The sequence below is a fragment of the Rhododendron vialii genome, chromosome 11a (genome assembly GCF_030253575.1).
Source record: "Rhododendron vialii isolate Sample 1 chromosome 11a, ASM3025357v1".
Lineage (NCBI taxonomy): Eukaryota > Viridiplantae > Streptophyta > Magnoliopsida > Ericales > Ericaceae > Rhododendron > Rhododendron vialii.
This window is the reverse complement of record NC_080567.1, coordinates 20,622,073-20,639,593: the sequence shown is the minus strand read 5'-3', so window position 1 is coordinate 20,639,593 and position 17,521 is coordinate 20,622,073. Positions and strand designations below refer to the sequence as shown.

The following is a 17,521-nucleotide window of genomic DNA, read 5'->3' as shown; positions in this document are numbered from 1 at the left end:
TTTGCCAAACTTACTATCATTAAAATACAAAATAATATTCAATAACACATTACATACGTGCCTTGAATATTCCAACACCTATCAATATAACACTCGGAACTAGAAATAGCGATATCTAACGCTATTTTTTAACTTGTGAGAGAGAATGTAAGAAAGAGTGTGTTGTTCAAACTTCAAATAACAAACACCGGATCGAATTCAAATACAACTACTAGCACTAGCACCACCACTACCACCCCATTGATCAGACCAAGCATCAATCACATCACCATCCTCCATTTCCAGATCACCGGCAGTTTGGTTGTCGCCGATCCTAGTGCCATCATAAGTGAAGCGAACCTCGTCGCAGTCCAAACCTACCCGGTCGCAGTAAGCAAGCTTGAGTTTACGCAGCGGTACTTCAAGTCCCACCCTTAGATAGATGTCTATCATTTTTTCTCTCTGCACTTTCACAGTTACATGTGTTCTTTCTTTCTTTGGTTCTCCTGCTGGCCACTCCATTTTTAGCCTTTTCCCCTGCCACTTCACAATTTTGGAGAAATTACACCAAAGAAAACTTAAGGATTGGTCCTTCATCAAGGATATATATACGTAATGAGAGAGAGCAAGAGAGAGAGAGAGAGAGAGAGAGAGAGTGAGAGAGGGGCCTTGAATCTGTCAAATCTTTGGGATTCCAAGGACTAAAAGAGGCAATGTTTGTAAGCCTATATATAAAAGAGGCAAACTCTCTGTATTCTTGGCGGCTTGTCTCAAGCTGGCCCATTGACTGCACCCCGTGCTGTTCTTTTTCGTTTTTCCCGGTCACCCCGTGCTGTTCACCAAGTTTAATTTCAACCCTATTTCGGATTCATTTTGATGTTCAAACTCCTTGTAGAGCACGTCCCATAGCAAAAAATCACGTTAAAGTGGTTGGCCGGCTTACGTGCACTTCGACCAATCTTTGGGATCGTACTCTCACTGTTAAGCAAGGTGCCCGATTAATGTCGGGGTCAAAACCTCGTATGGACTTTGTAATAGTACTACTGCACTTTGAGACCCAAACCGACCAAGCGAAATCAAACCGAAGCACTCCCATGCACAATAATTTGGTTCGGTTGATTACAAATATAGGCCAGTCTGATTTGCAAATCTGATGAAATTAGTCCCGCGGGAAGTTATCCTGAAAATCGACCAAACCAAACTGTCTCATCCCTAACAACAGGGTCAGTTGTGCTCTTCATATGAGCCTCATTTCAGGCCCAAAAGTGATCCGAATTATTCATTTTGTTCGGCTCGCAAAGTAGCTAATGCTTGCAAACAAATTATACTAATCAGATATCGGTATCCATATAATTGGAACACATTTGTCTTAAAATTTAGGGTAATTGACACTTACCTTCCCCGAGGTTTCTGACAAAAATACGCTATGCCCCTAACCTTTCAACTTATTACACCGGCCTCCCTCAAATTGGAATAACTACGCTCAGTTAGATCCATTTCATTGTTACATTTGTTGCTTCCAAGTTACTGACCTTAAAAATAAACTTTTAAGCTCTCATTTTGCCCTAAGTTTTCCCCAAGAATCCATACCAACGAACTAAGACTTTGCAGGAATAAATTGGATGGAGAGTAAAATTGTATGTTTTTCAAGGTCAGTAACCCAGAATCCACAAATTTAACGGAAGAATAACAGAGTGGATCTAATTGACCTAAGTTTTTCCATTCAAGGGAGGCTAGTGTTATAAGTTGAAAGGTTGGAAGCATAGAGTATTTTTCAAAAACCTCAGGGGAGGTTGGTGTAAATTACCTTAAATTTTAGGGTCCGGCTCCTCTCTAGTCCAATGGTTTTGAGACAGTCCAGATCGGGACCATCCATTGGTAGATTCAATGGTTCGAATTTTCTCATTCACTTTTACCAGTAAGAGCTTTTACCGTTAAGAATACACTCTTGCCAGTAAAATTGTAAAAATACATCCAAATCGTTGATTACAGCAAATGAACGGTCCAGACCAGGTCTCCTCCGGTCCAAAACATGAATTGGGTTTTGAAATCGAACTAGCTGTTAAATTTTTCAAGACATAGTACAGTTTGATCTGAGCATCTGATCACCCTAATTTTGCACTAACTCATGACAAATTGAGCAAGCCGTACGAAAATAACATATGGTGTTGTTCTATTGTCACAGCCTAATTAAGTATTAATGACTGCCTTTTGTATTGTGCATAAACTGTACCAGTGATACTTTTTATATTGTACAGACTTGCTAGTTTCCCCTTAAGAGGTTAATCTAGCTTCGTCCTTGCCCAATTGTTCATGGGATCAACTATTTTCAAGTTATCGCTAATTTGACGGTTTTCATCTTCTAATACCTGGCAATACCTTTCTTTTTGAAACAAGAATTAACTTTTGATTCATATTTCCGAGAAGTGTGAATAATTATTTATATAGATTCCATAGCAATATTTTATAATTCTAAATTCTAGTGAAATAAATAGTTACCCATTTGGATTTCACGCATTCCGATTAGATAGCAGTAAAGTAAAAAAAACCGTTCGAAAATCATTTAAAAAAGATGAGCCATAATATTAAACTACCTCTAAATTTCAGCAATCAACAGTAAAATGTAAATAAAAGAGTTTCGAAAGTGAGAAAAGTATAAAAGATTGGTAAAACAACACCCATTGACCATTCTGTTTGCAGATTAGAAGAAAAAAAAAAAAAACAGCCAAGGACCAAACCCATTAGAATATCTACGGGGGAACAGATTTGCAAAAGAAGCCAAGAAGCAAACTTGTTTACCAACATTGGCACATTTAGCATCATTTTTCCAAAATAAATGGTCAGCCGAAAAAAGAGATTCAAAAACCCATACTGAAAACGAAATCTTCAAGATGGAAATTCCCAAATAAAACAAAATACCTTTTCGACCTTCGTGAGGAAACCCTAGCTTCCGATTCGAACTTCAAATCTACAAAATCGAATTTCTTAAAAACTCACATGCAAAACAAAAACATCACAAAACTGGAAGACATTGTGGAACAAGTTCATGAGGAAAAGGAGGAATACCAGAAAACACATTGAGGAGGGAGACCGACGGTGGTTGAAGACCGGCGTGCAGGATTTCGTCCCCCACGGAGGTGGGTTGCTGCAGACCGTGAGTTAGAGAGAGGAGGGAAGAGTCACGGAGCTTCAAGTGAAAACGATGATAACGATGTACGTCAACTTTAGGGCTTCTTTTTTGGCGCGCTGGCTTCAGTTCCCCCCCCCCCCCGTGCTTTTTCGCCGCATTGGAGGCCCTTACCACTATCTTTTTCTTTTTTTTTTTAACGTCACTTTCCGTATATTTTCATCAAAAATGAACTTGCAGGGAAGTAAAGTTAACAAAAAAAAGAGTGGCAAAATCAGCGGCCTTTCCGAAAGGGAAATACGTATTTTTAATAAGGCAATTTCAAGTTCAAATATTATGTGCTTACGTAAATAATTTTTCTATCAATATGGATCTTGTTTGATAGATCTCATCGAAATCTTTTATACGGTGCAAAAAAAATTGAAAAATTATTTTTCATTTACATTATTTGTGAGTTTGAAAATGTGAAATAAATACTTATTTTTAAAAAAAGTATTCTGGAATGGGGCCTTAGAGAAGGAAAACGAACTCTGCCCAGGTAGCATTAGACCTCAGCCAACCACTTGCGTTGGCTACAGGTTTCCCAAATGCTTTCGGTGACAAACAATTAAAATTTCTAGTCGTTATATTCCGCAACAAGTTAAATTTGTTGACACCGAAGAGTGTCGCCGTTGATGTTTTTTCTTGTAGCATCGTACTCTCTTTTTATCCGCATGCATTTTTTTTGTCTTTATTTATATAATAATATTAGTACAAAATTACCCTTACATTGTAATTAGCTCTTCACTTATGAACAACAATCTTGTAATTTCATGTGAATGAAAAAGAAAAAAAGAAGTGCGTGTAGATGAAAGGGGAGTGCAAATATGAGTTCCCATTGGCTTATGAAGTTTAGAGGTATTAAAGAGCAGGATGTAGATTGCATATTTGCATTTAGAGAAATGAAAACTGAGAATTCAAAAATCGATCTCCACAAAATTTTCCATCACAGAAATATTCTTTTAGAAAATTTTTGATTGTTTCGTCAACCGTGTTTTTTTTGTTTTTAGTGTTTTTGTATCAAAAGTTCTACCTTATTTTTTACTTTTTTATGTATATAGCGTACTTCTATTTGAAAAGTGAATTTTTTTTGTTATAATGTCAAAAAAATGGACTAAAGACAAAAAAATGCGAAAACCTATTAAGTATATTTTTTATCTCAAAACTGACAATCAAACAAAAAATTTAAAGCTACTGTTTTCTTAGTTCCCCCCCCCCCCCCCCCCCCCCCTCCCTCTTATGCGCATCTTTACATACATTTGGACTTATTAACCTTTTTGGTCTCCTAAGTATTAATTTCGTCTCATTTTCGTTCCCAATATAAACATTGGAGACATTTGGTCCCCAACATTTCAATTTTGTACCAATCAAGTCCCCAAATCTAACGCCGTGAACCCATCTGTTAAAACAAGGGGCATTTTTGTCATTTCACCAACCCAAATTCAATCAAAGAAAAACGAAAAAGAAATAAAAGAAAAGAGAAAAAGCTTTGCACAGCCATGGCCGCTGCGGCCATGGTGTCCAGCTACCCCCACCATCCTCCTCTCCTCTCTTCTTTCTTTTCCCCCTCGCCTACAACCATAGGAAAAGAGGATAGGGGGAATGATTTAAATTTCTTCAAAAAATTCACCACGGTTTATGAACTGTTTGGATTCCTCCTTTCAAAAAAAAAAAAAAACTGTTTGGTCGTTTTCTGTTGCTATTCTTTTACAATCAAAACACAGATCTGAGCCTTTAGCTTTTTTGTTCCATCAATTTATCGTCACACTTCTTCGGAGCCCGTACCCCTCCATGGGCGGAGCCTAGAATTGAGCCGCCGTAATCCTGACATCATCCTCTGTCGTGGCGTCGGCTTTCGTCAAAAAATAATCCAGAGTCATCTCCGGCAGCTCGCGACTCCTTCCTCCCGTAATGATCTCCTTCCAAACCTCCTCTACGGTCTTGTTCGAAACACCGCCGTTTTGGACGGCGGAGGAAGATTCGTCTGGAAATACGGTATGGGCGTCGTCGGTGTAGACTGTAGATGTTTCTGATGATGTCGTCCATGTTCATGGAACCTTCGGCGACAGAGTGAGAATGTATAGAGGACAGCTGTTGCTGCCGGCGTGGCAGATCAGAATTGGAAGGTGATGTAGAAGAGGCCATCATCACAAGTTGCAAGAACGAGATCCTTCAACCACAAGTTCAGAACTTGTTATTGTATCTTTTGATTTGATTTTGGGGGAAAAAAAAATCAGAATTTTTAGAAGCTCCCAATTAGCTTTGGAAAACTGAAAACTTATGGTTGCCGGCTAGGGAGAAAAGAAAGAAGAGAGGAGAGGGGGAAAAGGAGAGGAGGAGGATGGCGGGGTAGCCGGCGGCCATGGCTGCGCAAAGCTTTTCCTCCTTTCTTTTCTTTTTTTTAATTTTCTCTGATTGAAATTTGGGTTGGGCAAAATGACGATAATGCCCTTCATTTTAACGGATGGGGCTCACGGTGTTAGACGTAGGGACTTGATTGGTACAAAATTAAAACGTTAGAGACCAAATGTCTCCAATGTTTATATTGTGAACGAAAATGAGACGAAATCAATACTTTAGAGACCAAAAAAGTTAATAAGCCCATGCATTTGTTATCGAAGGTTTTTGTTAAGATAATACTAGCTTATCTTTCTCACTTCAAAAAGGGAAAATTGATTTGACAATGTAATTACAAAGTATTGTCCAATTAACATTAATTGTATTTAAAGGTGATCCTACTCACCAAGTTTTATGGATGATTAGTTCAAATTATACTATTGAGTTAAATAAGCCACTTTGGCTTATTTTTTGTCCTTATTCAAATTTTTTTCGTATCATTTGGCTTATCATCAATTTTTTAGGGATTATTGCATCTTTACGACAAGAGAAATCTAAAAAGTAATAAATTTTGATCGAAATCCAATTTTTTTTGAATAAAGATGAAAAAATTGGCTTATTTTCGTCTTTATTCAAAAAAAAATTGGATTTTGGTCAAATTTTTTTTACTTTTTAGATTCCTCTTGTCGTGAGGATGCAATAATCCCCAAAAAATTGATGATAAGCCAAGTGATACGAAAAGAATTTAAATAAGGACAAAAAATAAGCCAAAGTGGCTTATTTAGCCAAACGGCCAAGAACATTTCTGAACTACAATAGGCTATTGTGCTGTGCTTTTGGAGTACAACAAAAAAACATCTTCACCATTACTAATTGAGATTAAATTCAACCATGGGTTTTCTAATACCGGCATTACGTGCCCACCGTGCATTTATTGGTGATATGAACTGTTCAACTTGTAAGACATGCAACATCAAAATGTGGATCAAAAAATAAGCTTTATCAGACATAGATATGTGTGTAAATTTGATTTATAAAATGGACGGTAATTAATAGTTAAAACTTGCTAGAATCAGACCTTTCATTTAATAAATGAAAAATCAACTTTCGATATATCTATCAATGTCTGATAAAGTTATTTTTTTGGGTGAATATACTACTTTGTGAGCCCTACAAAATGAAAGGTTGAAATTATAATAATGAACATATTGTGAGGCTCACAAGTCACAACGGCGGTGATGGACAATCAATTAGCTATTTAGCTAGACTGACAATGAGTCGAGAGAACCAATATGGTTGGAGAGGACCCATATTGAGTATCATGAAATATTTCCAGACTTATTTTTAAAAGTTGTTAAAAACAAAAAGTTTATTCTACCCGCAACCAATTAAGGGTGAGAAAACGAGTGTGTGTGTTTTTTTAAAATCTGAAATGATGAAAAACAATTTAAAGAGAATTGTTCTTTTCAACACTAAACTCTAAAAGTTGCAATTTCCCTACAATCGACAACTGATAATGAACAAATAAAATAGGAGATTGATTTACACACTTTCTTTTTTGTTCTTTAGTACGTAAATTTATCAAATCATCCCTGCAATTTATGAAAAGTGTATTGTTTCAAAGACTGTTCGGTGAATTCAGGTGCTAAATGACAAAAAAAGAAGAAGAAGAGTGTTTGCACAAAAAAATGAGGTGTGTAAATCAATTTCCAAAGAATATAAGCAGAATGTGCCAAACTTACTCCTATCATTAAAGTACGAAATGATAATCAATAACACCTTAGACATACGTGCCTTCAATCCAACACCTATCAATATAACACTTAATTAGAACTAGAAATATCGATATCTAAAGCTATTTTTTAACTTGTGAGGTGAGGGAGAATGTAAGAACGAGTGTGTTGTTCAAACTTCAAATAACAAACACCGCACCGAATAATTCAAATACGACAACTAGTTAGCACTAGGCACTCGCACCACCACCACCACCCGTTTGATCAGACCAAGCATCAATCACGTCATCGTCCTCCATTTTCAGATCCCCGGGGGTTTGATGGTCGCGGATCTTAGTGCCATCGTAAGTGAAGCGAACTTCGTCGCAGTCCAAACCTACCCGGTCGCAGTAAGCAAGCTTGAGCAGACGCAGCGGTGCTTCAAGTCTCACCCTTACATAGATGTCAAACTCTTTTTCTCTCTGCACCTTCACAGTTACATGTGTTTTATCTTTCTTTGGTACTCCTGCTGCCATTTTTTTGGCCAATTCCCCTGCCACTTCACAACTTTGGAGAAGTTACACCAAAGAAAACTAAACGATAAGTCCTTCATCGAGGATATATATATATATACACACACACACACACAAAATGAGAGAGAGAGAGAGAGAGAGAGAGAGAGAGAGAGAGAGAGAGAGAGAGAGAGAGAGAGAGAGAGAGAGAGGCGAATGACGCCTTGAGTCTGTCAATTCTTCGGGATTCCAAGGACTAAGGGAACTACAACGGCCACTTTTCATTAGTGGAAGTACAATGTTTGTAAGCCTATATAAAAGCGGCAAACTCTTCGTATTCTTGGCGGTTTGTCTCAAGTTGGCCGGTTGGACTGCATAGGGTGCAGTCCAGAAAGTTTCCGACCTTATTTCGTGTTCACTTTGATGTTCGAACTCATTGTAGAGTACATGCAATAGTGAAAAATTACGTTAAAGTGGTTCGGGTAAACTTAGACACATTTCTACAAATCTTGGGATCTCACTAGCTAGCTCTCACCATCAATTAATAGGGTGCCTGTTTATTGTCGAGTCAAAGCCTCGTACAGACTTTGTACGTAAGAGTATAGCATTTAGAGACCCACAACGATCAAGCAAAATCGAACCGAAGCACTTCCATGCACAATGATTTTGGTTGAGTTGATTACAATTATAGGCCAGCTTTGGCTTACAGAACTAAGATATGTCGATGAAATTAGTCATGTGCGAAGTCATACTAAAAATCAACCAAACTGAACTGTTCCATCCCTAACAACAGGGTCCATTGCGCTCTTCTATCATATGGGCCTCATTTCAGGCCCAAAAAAGGAGATCCAAACTGAAAAGTGAGATTATTTAAACCAATTTATGTCTTTTTTGTTCTTTAATTATTTAGAATCGTCAAAACACGCATGGACAAAAGAGCACTCAATTTTACAAGTACATCTACCCAAAATTAGTGTAAGAGCTTAAGCACAATATGGACATTCATTTGATAATAAGTTATTATAAAATTAAATAGTAAAGGAACCACTTGAGCATTGGACATTTTGAAAAATTATGCGACTAAGGTAAAGGACTTGTGGTAACATGTGTTAGGCCCAATTTACTACACATTCGTGCGCCCCGCCGACGTCAGACTGGAGCAAAATGGACCTGGGGTCCGAGGTCTGGGCTGAGTTTGGCTTGGGCCTTGTGCTTTGAGCTCTTAAGTAGTTTTCTATTCAAAGAACATTGGGCTCGCTTGGACTTGGGCTTTCTAGGATTTGGATTTGTATACCAGCTTTGTAGCTTTGTTTTGCTTTTGATCGGGTCCCCTTTGATCAAGAAAGTCACAAACAAATCATCTAGCCTATGCAGCGGCCAGCGGGAACAGGCTTACCACTGGATTCTAAGGACTCTCCACCTTCCTCTTGGTTCCGACACTACCGTTGTATTTTTTATTTTGTTTTATTTTGTTGTTTTCCTTGTTTTTCGGACCGATGGAGTTTCGGTCATTTGTACTTTGTTTTTTATATACTATATAAATGGGATTTTTTATACTATATAAATGGGATAATCTTGTTCATAAAAAAAAAAAAAATGCTAGGATACAATCAAAGATGGAATCAAGCACCTGTGTGGCATTGAATAAATTTTCCCACCATCTCCTATTGTCCTATACAAAACTAGACCTCCACTACTACACATCCATTACCACTCAAATGTGAACCTAATAAATTAATACCCTGGCCTATTCTACCCTATCTCCTCTACCCATATCTATCCATTATTATACCGAAGAATCACCATCGATAATTAAAAAAATCCTCTGTTTGCATTACTTTTTGAATTTTTTTTTTCATTACATTTACTTTCAATCATTACTCATCCATATCTTCCATCATTATTCTCACTTCACTCTCTATTTCTGTCCAATCATTACTCTCATTTCTCTCTCCACTTATAACCCTACAAAATCTCTCAAAAACTCATCCAAACACAGCATTCATCTTTCTATCACTTACCTGAAAAAAAAAAAACATTTTTCCATGAAGTTGAGATTTTGAAATGTGAGGCCACTGACACAATTTTATTTTATTTTTTTGGATAAGCACGTTTGCGGATCAACTTACACGTACCTCGATACGTCACACACAATTCTTTTATGTCCCTTCCCCAATTGTTTTCCTATAAGTACTAAGTGGAACCTTCGAAGCCCAGAGTCAGAAACAAAAGTGAGAAAAGAAAGCATATATGGCAGCTAAAGGAGTAATCCTTGTTTTCTTGCTCCTAGCTTCAGGTATGCAATTCTATGCTTCTCTTCAATTCCCCCTTTTCTACTCCTAGAAATTCAAGCAATTTCTACTTTCAACGTAATCAACAGGCCAGGTGTGTTCTCGGTCTGAGGTGTGTTTAAATATGTGTAAGGGAGTAAAGCAACGAACACATACATATCAAATACTAATCCGAATATAGATGTGTAAGTAGCTAACCATTAGATGCATGTAAGCCGTCACACACAATACACGAGAGACTAGAAGCATCGGATGGCTACTAAAACATCTATGTCCGAATATCAGTGTTTTCATAATTTCTATACATGTGATATACTTACATATATACACGTATGTACTATATGTATATACCAACGAAACATATACCTTCTGCTCTCTTTAACTAATTAAACTATAGTGTGTATGTTCTTTATAACCTGTTAATATAGATAGTCTTAGGGTATTCACAATGCTATAATCAAAAATTGTTAACTAAAAGTTGCCACATCAGTTTTTGATTATTTATTTAAGAGATTCTTAAGGTTAACAATGTAGACGTCTACAACGGTATAATCAAAATTGGATAACCAAAACTTGTCATATCATCTTTTCAAACTACAAAAAACTAAAAACTGTGAATAGTAGAAAATAGTCTTTCTAAAAATAGTTTTGAAATTAATAAAAACTATTCACTAGAAATAGAAAATAGTTTTTAAAACTTTTTTTTGGAAAAAAAAAACTATTTTTAAAAAACTGTTTTCTAAAAAATAATAATTTTTTAGTAAAGTATTTTTTTTTTCAAAAGTATTGTTCGAAAAGAAAGAGAGATAGAACATTTCTGTATGATGATTGGTGTATTTGATTGGGGATATGTTGGGTCTATTAAATTTGATTATTGTCAAAAGGTTGCTAGTTTTGGTTATTCAAAGCAAAAAATTTGATTATTTCTAATGAGGTTGTTAAGTTTGATTATAGCATTATGAGCCATATTTTGCACTAACATTATTAACTTTAAAAACCTTTTTACTTTTGATTATAGCATTGTAGATACTTATGGGAGCATTGTGATACATATAGTGCTGATGTTTTATTCTTTTGGTGACCAAATTCTCGAGATTGGGGTGGGACAAAAAACTCACCTGTATCGAAAAGTGTCAGTACTTCTGTAGCAATTTCCTAGACTTTTGTATCATTGTACTTAATTTGTTGAAAATAAAGTGCAGTTTGACTAATGAATTTTTTTCATTCAATAAAAATAAAAAATAAAGTGTGTTTCAGCCAGAATGCCAAAGCTTGCCCTCAATATTGCTTGGAAGTGGAGTACATGACATGCAAATCATCTGGGAATGAGAAGCTTTATCCTGGATGCACCAACTGTTGCTTCCTAGCCGGAAAGGGCTGCACCCTTTATTTTTCAAGTGGGAACCCTCAAACCTGTCCAACATAGCTTTTTAGCAATGGACAATGGAGATCCATCCATATATATGCAGCAATAATATACAATAAACGTGCAGTTCCTAATTGTTGGTCCTTTTTTCGATTGCCCTACTTGTAATACGATTTAAAAGAAACATTTTCCTAAATAACTTACTGAATTGTTTTACGATGTTCAAAAGTTCTTCAATTTTCGAATAGCGTAAAAAAAAATTCACAAAGTTGTTTACGAAATACTGGTACTATTATCGAATATGAATCAACAATTAGGAATGAAGGATGAGCTAAATCCTTTTCTAAGCAGTCTTTGGTGTAATAGATGAAATACAATCAATTAATAAAGCGATGATCTCATTGTATCTGTAAGAATTAAGGGCATGCGACTTTTTTCGTTTTGGTGTCTTAAAATTCTTGGGCAAGTTGTTCAATAAACACACTCTCTCTCTCAAAAACTTTCCTCAAAAGTCAAAACCCAGGTTTGGCTGCCTGTTCGATCCAACAGATATTCGTTGGGGGATGATCACATGCACTCTCAAAGTCAGAAATTCTAGATTCGTTCATTGACTGAATGACACTGTAATATTTTTCTTAGATTGTCTTCTTTCCCTTGTTGGGGTTTTAGCGCAAGCCATTGAAGGCCGGGATTTAGAAATGCTCTCTCCGTCCGAATTTAATTGTCCATAGTTCTATTCTAATTGGCTAAAAAATGAGTTATATCTTTGAATCCGTAATGAATTTCATATCGAATATGGATCTTGTTTGATAGATCTCGATTAGTTCTATAATACAATATTTTTTAAATCACGTAAAACAATATAAATTGAAAGATATAATCGATTGAAAAATGACACGAACTCCAAGAAATGACTATTAAATCTGGACGGAGGGAGTAGTAATTTACAATAGCAGCAAATAAATGAGGGTAGAAAAAGAAACTCGGAAGAGGAATACACAAGAATTTACGTGGTTCGGCTAAAGTAACCTACATCCGCATGAGTGATTTGTTATTTAGTATGCGAGAATAATAACAAGAACATGTACAGAACTTGGGCTAAATTACACACTCTAATAGCCAGATTGGGCTGGGGGAGCAGCTTTTATTTGCGCTCGATTTCACTGTCTATCTTGACAATCAATAGTCGGAATTTTAAAAGAACTCTTCTGGAGAATCGTTCTTTTAAAATCCGGATTTTGGACGGTTAGATTTAGCAAAGCCCCCAAGTCCCTAATTGCCACCCAAAGAACAACTCACAATAGGATTAAAAAAAAAAAAAATAGCCTACTTTCTCTCACCACAAGAATGCAAAACTCTCCCCGCCTAACACCCATCGAGAATGCTAGGAACACAATTTCAGACATAATTGCATACAAAATCGTTCTATGCACATTTACATACGGAACGATTAAACGTCTCCAAACACATTTACATATGGAGTTGTGTCCGAAAATTGTGTCCCTAAACCTTTTGGAACCCATCTGCACAGCTATTAATTTTACGGATAAAACACGAGCAGAGCATTAAAACGTGGAAAACTCATGCTAACTCGAAAGTCGTCCGAGACATCAATATCCAATCCCTTTTTTTTTTTGAACAGCATCAACATCCAATCTTTGATTGATATCTTTCAACTTGCGCTGTATCTTTGACAATGACTGATCATGAGCCAAGATTCAACACCCCTAGCTAGAGCATGTGAACCAGTTCTATTCTAAGCTAAAAAAGTCAGTGAACAAAACATATGTTGTTATCCATGCTTGCTGGCTGGCCTAGAGGAGGATTGGCACTTTTAGGAAATGTAAGCCACCAAAGAAGTGTTCTTCCCAAAACACCCTCTTGTGTCTTCCTTTAGTGGCCAAGTTGGATAGGTTTGATGGTTGGCTGTGGGAGGACTTTTGGATAAGTTAAATGGGTTGTCAATCGTTTTTTTCCATTTTACTTTAATAGTAGATTTTTCTAACTTTTCAAGTTTGCCCTCCATATCCATTTTTTTTTTCATTGTTTCGTCTGGTTTTGTCTTTTGCAAGGGGGTCTTTTGGTAAAGTCATACTTAGATTCATTGGAGAATCAGAATATCGCAAACTAGGAGAATAAACCTCTTGTATTGGACAGGGCTACAACGCCTAGCTATATATCCCCAAGCTGCTGGCACATTGAATAAGAAGATCTTCCCAAAATCTTCTGCAACTAATCTTCCTATCTTTCCAAATCTTGGGGTTCCATCAAGATTAAGTGTTGTTCTCTTGCTTCTCCCAAGAGAAAATTCTGTCTAAAATCACTCATCCTATCTATATGCTTATATGTCATATGCAACTGTCAAGAGTGAATCGGTCCGTACAAGAAAAAATAAAACAAAAAAACAAACATGCAATACACTTTTCGACAGTTTTTATGCCTATATGTAATATCAGACGAAACTACAAAGTCGTTGAACCATTAAAAGATAATTGATCAATTCCCTGCTTTAAATAAATACGCATGTTATTCTAGAAGGAACGTTGACCTAGTTTGGTCATTTAAGCGACGAAGCCATTTTGGCTTGAGGGGTCCAAAATATCCTTGCCTTTGAACCATGAAGGTGCCTTTGATTATGTGCATTGGCATCATTTCGTAGGTTCTAGCCCTACTTTCCATGCACTGTGCAAGTTTTTTTTTAATTACTTCAATGGGTTTTCCGATTTTTCACTATTTCTCTCTATGTTCTTTCTTCCTTCTTAGTTTCTCGCTTTTTTATCCTTTTGCGCAAGGTTACTCTAGTAAATTCATGTTGGGAAATCTTCAAAAATTAAAGCAAAATCTCCTCAAGATTTTGCTAGGATTCTCATTAGAGAGAGAGAGAGAGAGAGAGAGAGAGAGAGAGTCACTGGGTGTTTCTAGATTTTGCTAGGATTCTCATTAATGAGAGAGAGAGAGAGAGAGAGAGAGAGAGAGTCACTCCCTTGATTTTTAAACATAAATAATAATCATTTACAATAAACAGAATCTCTACTGAATTGAAGTACCGATAATATCCAAATTACATTTCTTCCCTTGTTCGCGAATTTAAATTTAAAAGATATGAGTTTGGCTCGAAGCCCCAAGTTATTAATACCAAAATAATATTATAGTTTTTTTTTTTACATTTGTCATTCTTTCAAATACTACTTTCAAAATAAATGCCAATTGTCACTTCTTTTATACCTTCGAAATTCATGATCGTTAAGCATGCAATGCACACTATGCCAACTTCGTTGATTGGTACCTAAAAATGATAGGTTGAGCTACACTAGCCTAGTAGGAAATTCTAAACTCAAACTATATGTAAATGCGACGAAACTTGCAACTAGATTGAATGAATTTCAACAAACGAACGTGAGGTACAAGGGCTACCACTACGAACAGACGAACTAAGACTGGAGAATCCTGGATGTCCTACAGATGTCCCTAACCATTCATACGTCAATTAGAAGCAACATTTAAACTCATACCATTCACCATAGAATCTCATTTCATAAAACTTTATTTTTTTTATTTTTAAAACAATTTAGAGAAAACCCAAGACCATTACAGGTCAAACTCCGTTGATTTGTGCCCAAATACCAAATCCGTTGATTCGCTCAAGAATACCGAAGGATTTTTGATAAAAATCCTCTTTTCAAAATCCAAATCTTTTTCTTTAAGAAAACCTTGATAAAACCAACATTTCATTCTCTTTTTCGACAACCACAATCCCAAGCAACAAACAATCTAAACATCAACATAGACTTCTGAAGTCAATCAAATTCTCTTCATCATGCGAGACATTCAATTGTGTTACCATCCCCTGTGTCACATTGAATTCTCTCCACCACACCTTGCGTTGCAGGCCCTCTAGAGTCTCCGCATTACCACACCTTGCGTTGCAGGACCCTCAATTCAGAATTCACAACTCACGTAAACATAAAAGCATTATTAATCCGTATATAAGCTGACATCATTTTCCAAGTTCACATTCATTCATTCATACATCATCAATAATGTATTACAAACTCATAAGTATACCCATTGCATATTGATAAATACTTTAAATCCACGTTATTCCTCTAAGTCTGTCACGATGCCCTACTTCACGTACCGAATCCACGACTCCACGACACATCACCGGCTAGGTACGAGGATACGAGTGCCAAAGGAACCTAGGGAGCTCAACAAGACGAGGTACGAGGATACGAGTCATAATACTACTCATCGGATCACTAGACAAGCTCATGTTCACCCATAACACTCACCACTTAATCCCTTATCGTCTACGGTACTCCTATCAACCTTATGATACATTCTCTACCGAACGACACTAATATTATTTTCCAGCGAGTGCCAAGAGACAAGATCAAACAACGAGCCATTAGGACACAAGCAATCATATTCGAGAGTGACTTAAACATATTCTAATCATATAGGGAGTCATAGCATGGATCGAAAACAACCATAGGAGTAGCTACAGATATCGACATATTGACACGCCTCTATTCAAATGGTCATAACTTTCTGTGTACTAAGAGTTTTAAGGTGATTCTGATGGCAAATGAAAGCTGACTTCAAGACCTTTGAATCGTTGTAAAGTTTGCATGAAACGAACATTGGACGAAGAAGTTATGGCCGTTTGAAGTTGGCTGAAACCCAGAAAATCGGCAGAATTTTCAGATTCGACCGAAATACAAAACTCAACCTCAAGCACGAAACAAAGCACGATTTAAGTGCATAAACATCACATAAACCCATAACAAGAGTAAGAAATTCCTACCCAAATGGGTTTTGAGCAAAACCCTAAGTACACCGAGCAAAGGTCCGCCAAGAACAAGCTTTCCCAAAGCAATACCACAAGATCTACAACATCCAATAATGAAAAAATTCGAAACCCAGTTGATATTTGAAGGATTAACACATAGATCTTGAAGATTTGTTGGAGTTTGAGGTGTAAATCTAAGGATTTGGGTGAGAGATTGAAGAGAGAAAGGAGAGAGGCGATTTTAGGGCTTGGTTCGAGGTCATAAGGGGTCTATTTATAATGCCTGAATCGTGTGCTGAATTTTTTGAAAATTGGTAGCGGGTACCGGTACTGGGCGATTCCCAGTACCGGTATTGGAACCCCAAAAATATCGAACTGACCAACTTCTGGACATTGGGTACCGGTACTAGGCAAAAGGCAGTATCGGTACCGACTGGAGAGAAATTTAAAATTTCACCAACGGATACCGAATCGAACCCCACTTGATACCAACACCTTCAAACATCATTACAACATCAAAATACGATCTTCCACATATTTAAACGATTTTAGAAAACATAATAATACGAGTCTCTACACAGAGAGAGAGAGAGAACCACTGGGTGATTCTCTGACAGAGAATCCTTGGAAAATCTACAAAATATTCCCAAGATTTTGCAAGAATTCTGATTCTCAAAGGGGGAGATTTCAAGAGGATGACGCCAGTCATGTGAGACAAAATGATCCGGGGGGGTGGGAGGTGATAGTGTTCCCTAGAATGGAGAAACTCAAGTAAAGCCATTGTGATTTCAAAATTCATCCACCAGAAAAGTCTGCATGTTCACAAGCCTCTATATTTGAATTTTTGAAGTTACCTTGTTCTCTTTGCAACTTAAAAAGAATTTTTCAAAAAATTCCCCCTAGATTCCTCCTACTTTTAACATTTCTCTCTCTATCTCTCTCTACTCATTACCCCTACTTTTTTTCAAAAAACTTTTCAAATTGCAATCCAAACAAAGCACTCTGTCCCAAATATTTTGTTACTAGAAGAGTATGAGATTTACCAAACAAGGAATAAAGTGAATGTTATAGATGAAAGCATTCTAAAACTCACCTAAAGTTTCATTCCATTCCAAGTTTTACAAACTACTTCATTTCTTTTCTTGACAATAGATCGAATAAAGAGATGAATTCATACAAAAGACTTGATTGCTTCCACCAAAAGTTCTAACTTATGTTTCCAAGTTTCTCATCATCTAGAACATGTGGTTGTCATTTAAACAATGTGCGGAAAATCTTATTGCACATGACATTTGAAAGGGATACAACAAGAGACATAACAACAGGCAGAGAGACAACTGTGCGATGCTCTTTCAAAATAGAATAA

General features: G+C 36.7%; 1 protein-coding gene across 1 annotated transcript; it reads right to left on the bottom strand.

Moving 5' to 3' along the window:
• On the bottom strand, positions 1–2,107 carry LOC131307401 (putative small ubiquitin-related modifier 8). The gene has a single exon (XM_058333886.1). The coding sequence runs from the start codon at positions 574–576 to the stop codon at positions 199–201; it is 378 nt and encodes a 125-aa protein (XP_058189869.1). The 5' UTR covers positions 577–2,107; the 3' UTR covers positions 1–198.
• Between the last annotated feature and the right edge of the window lie 15,414 nt (positions 2,108–17,521).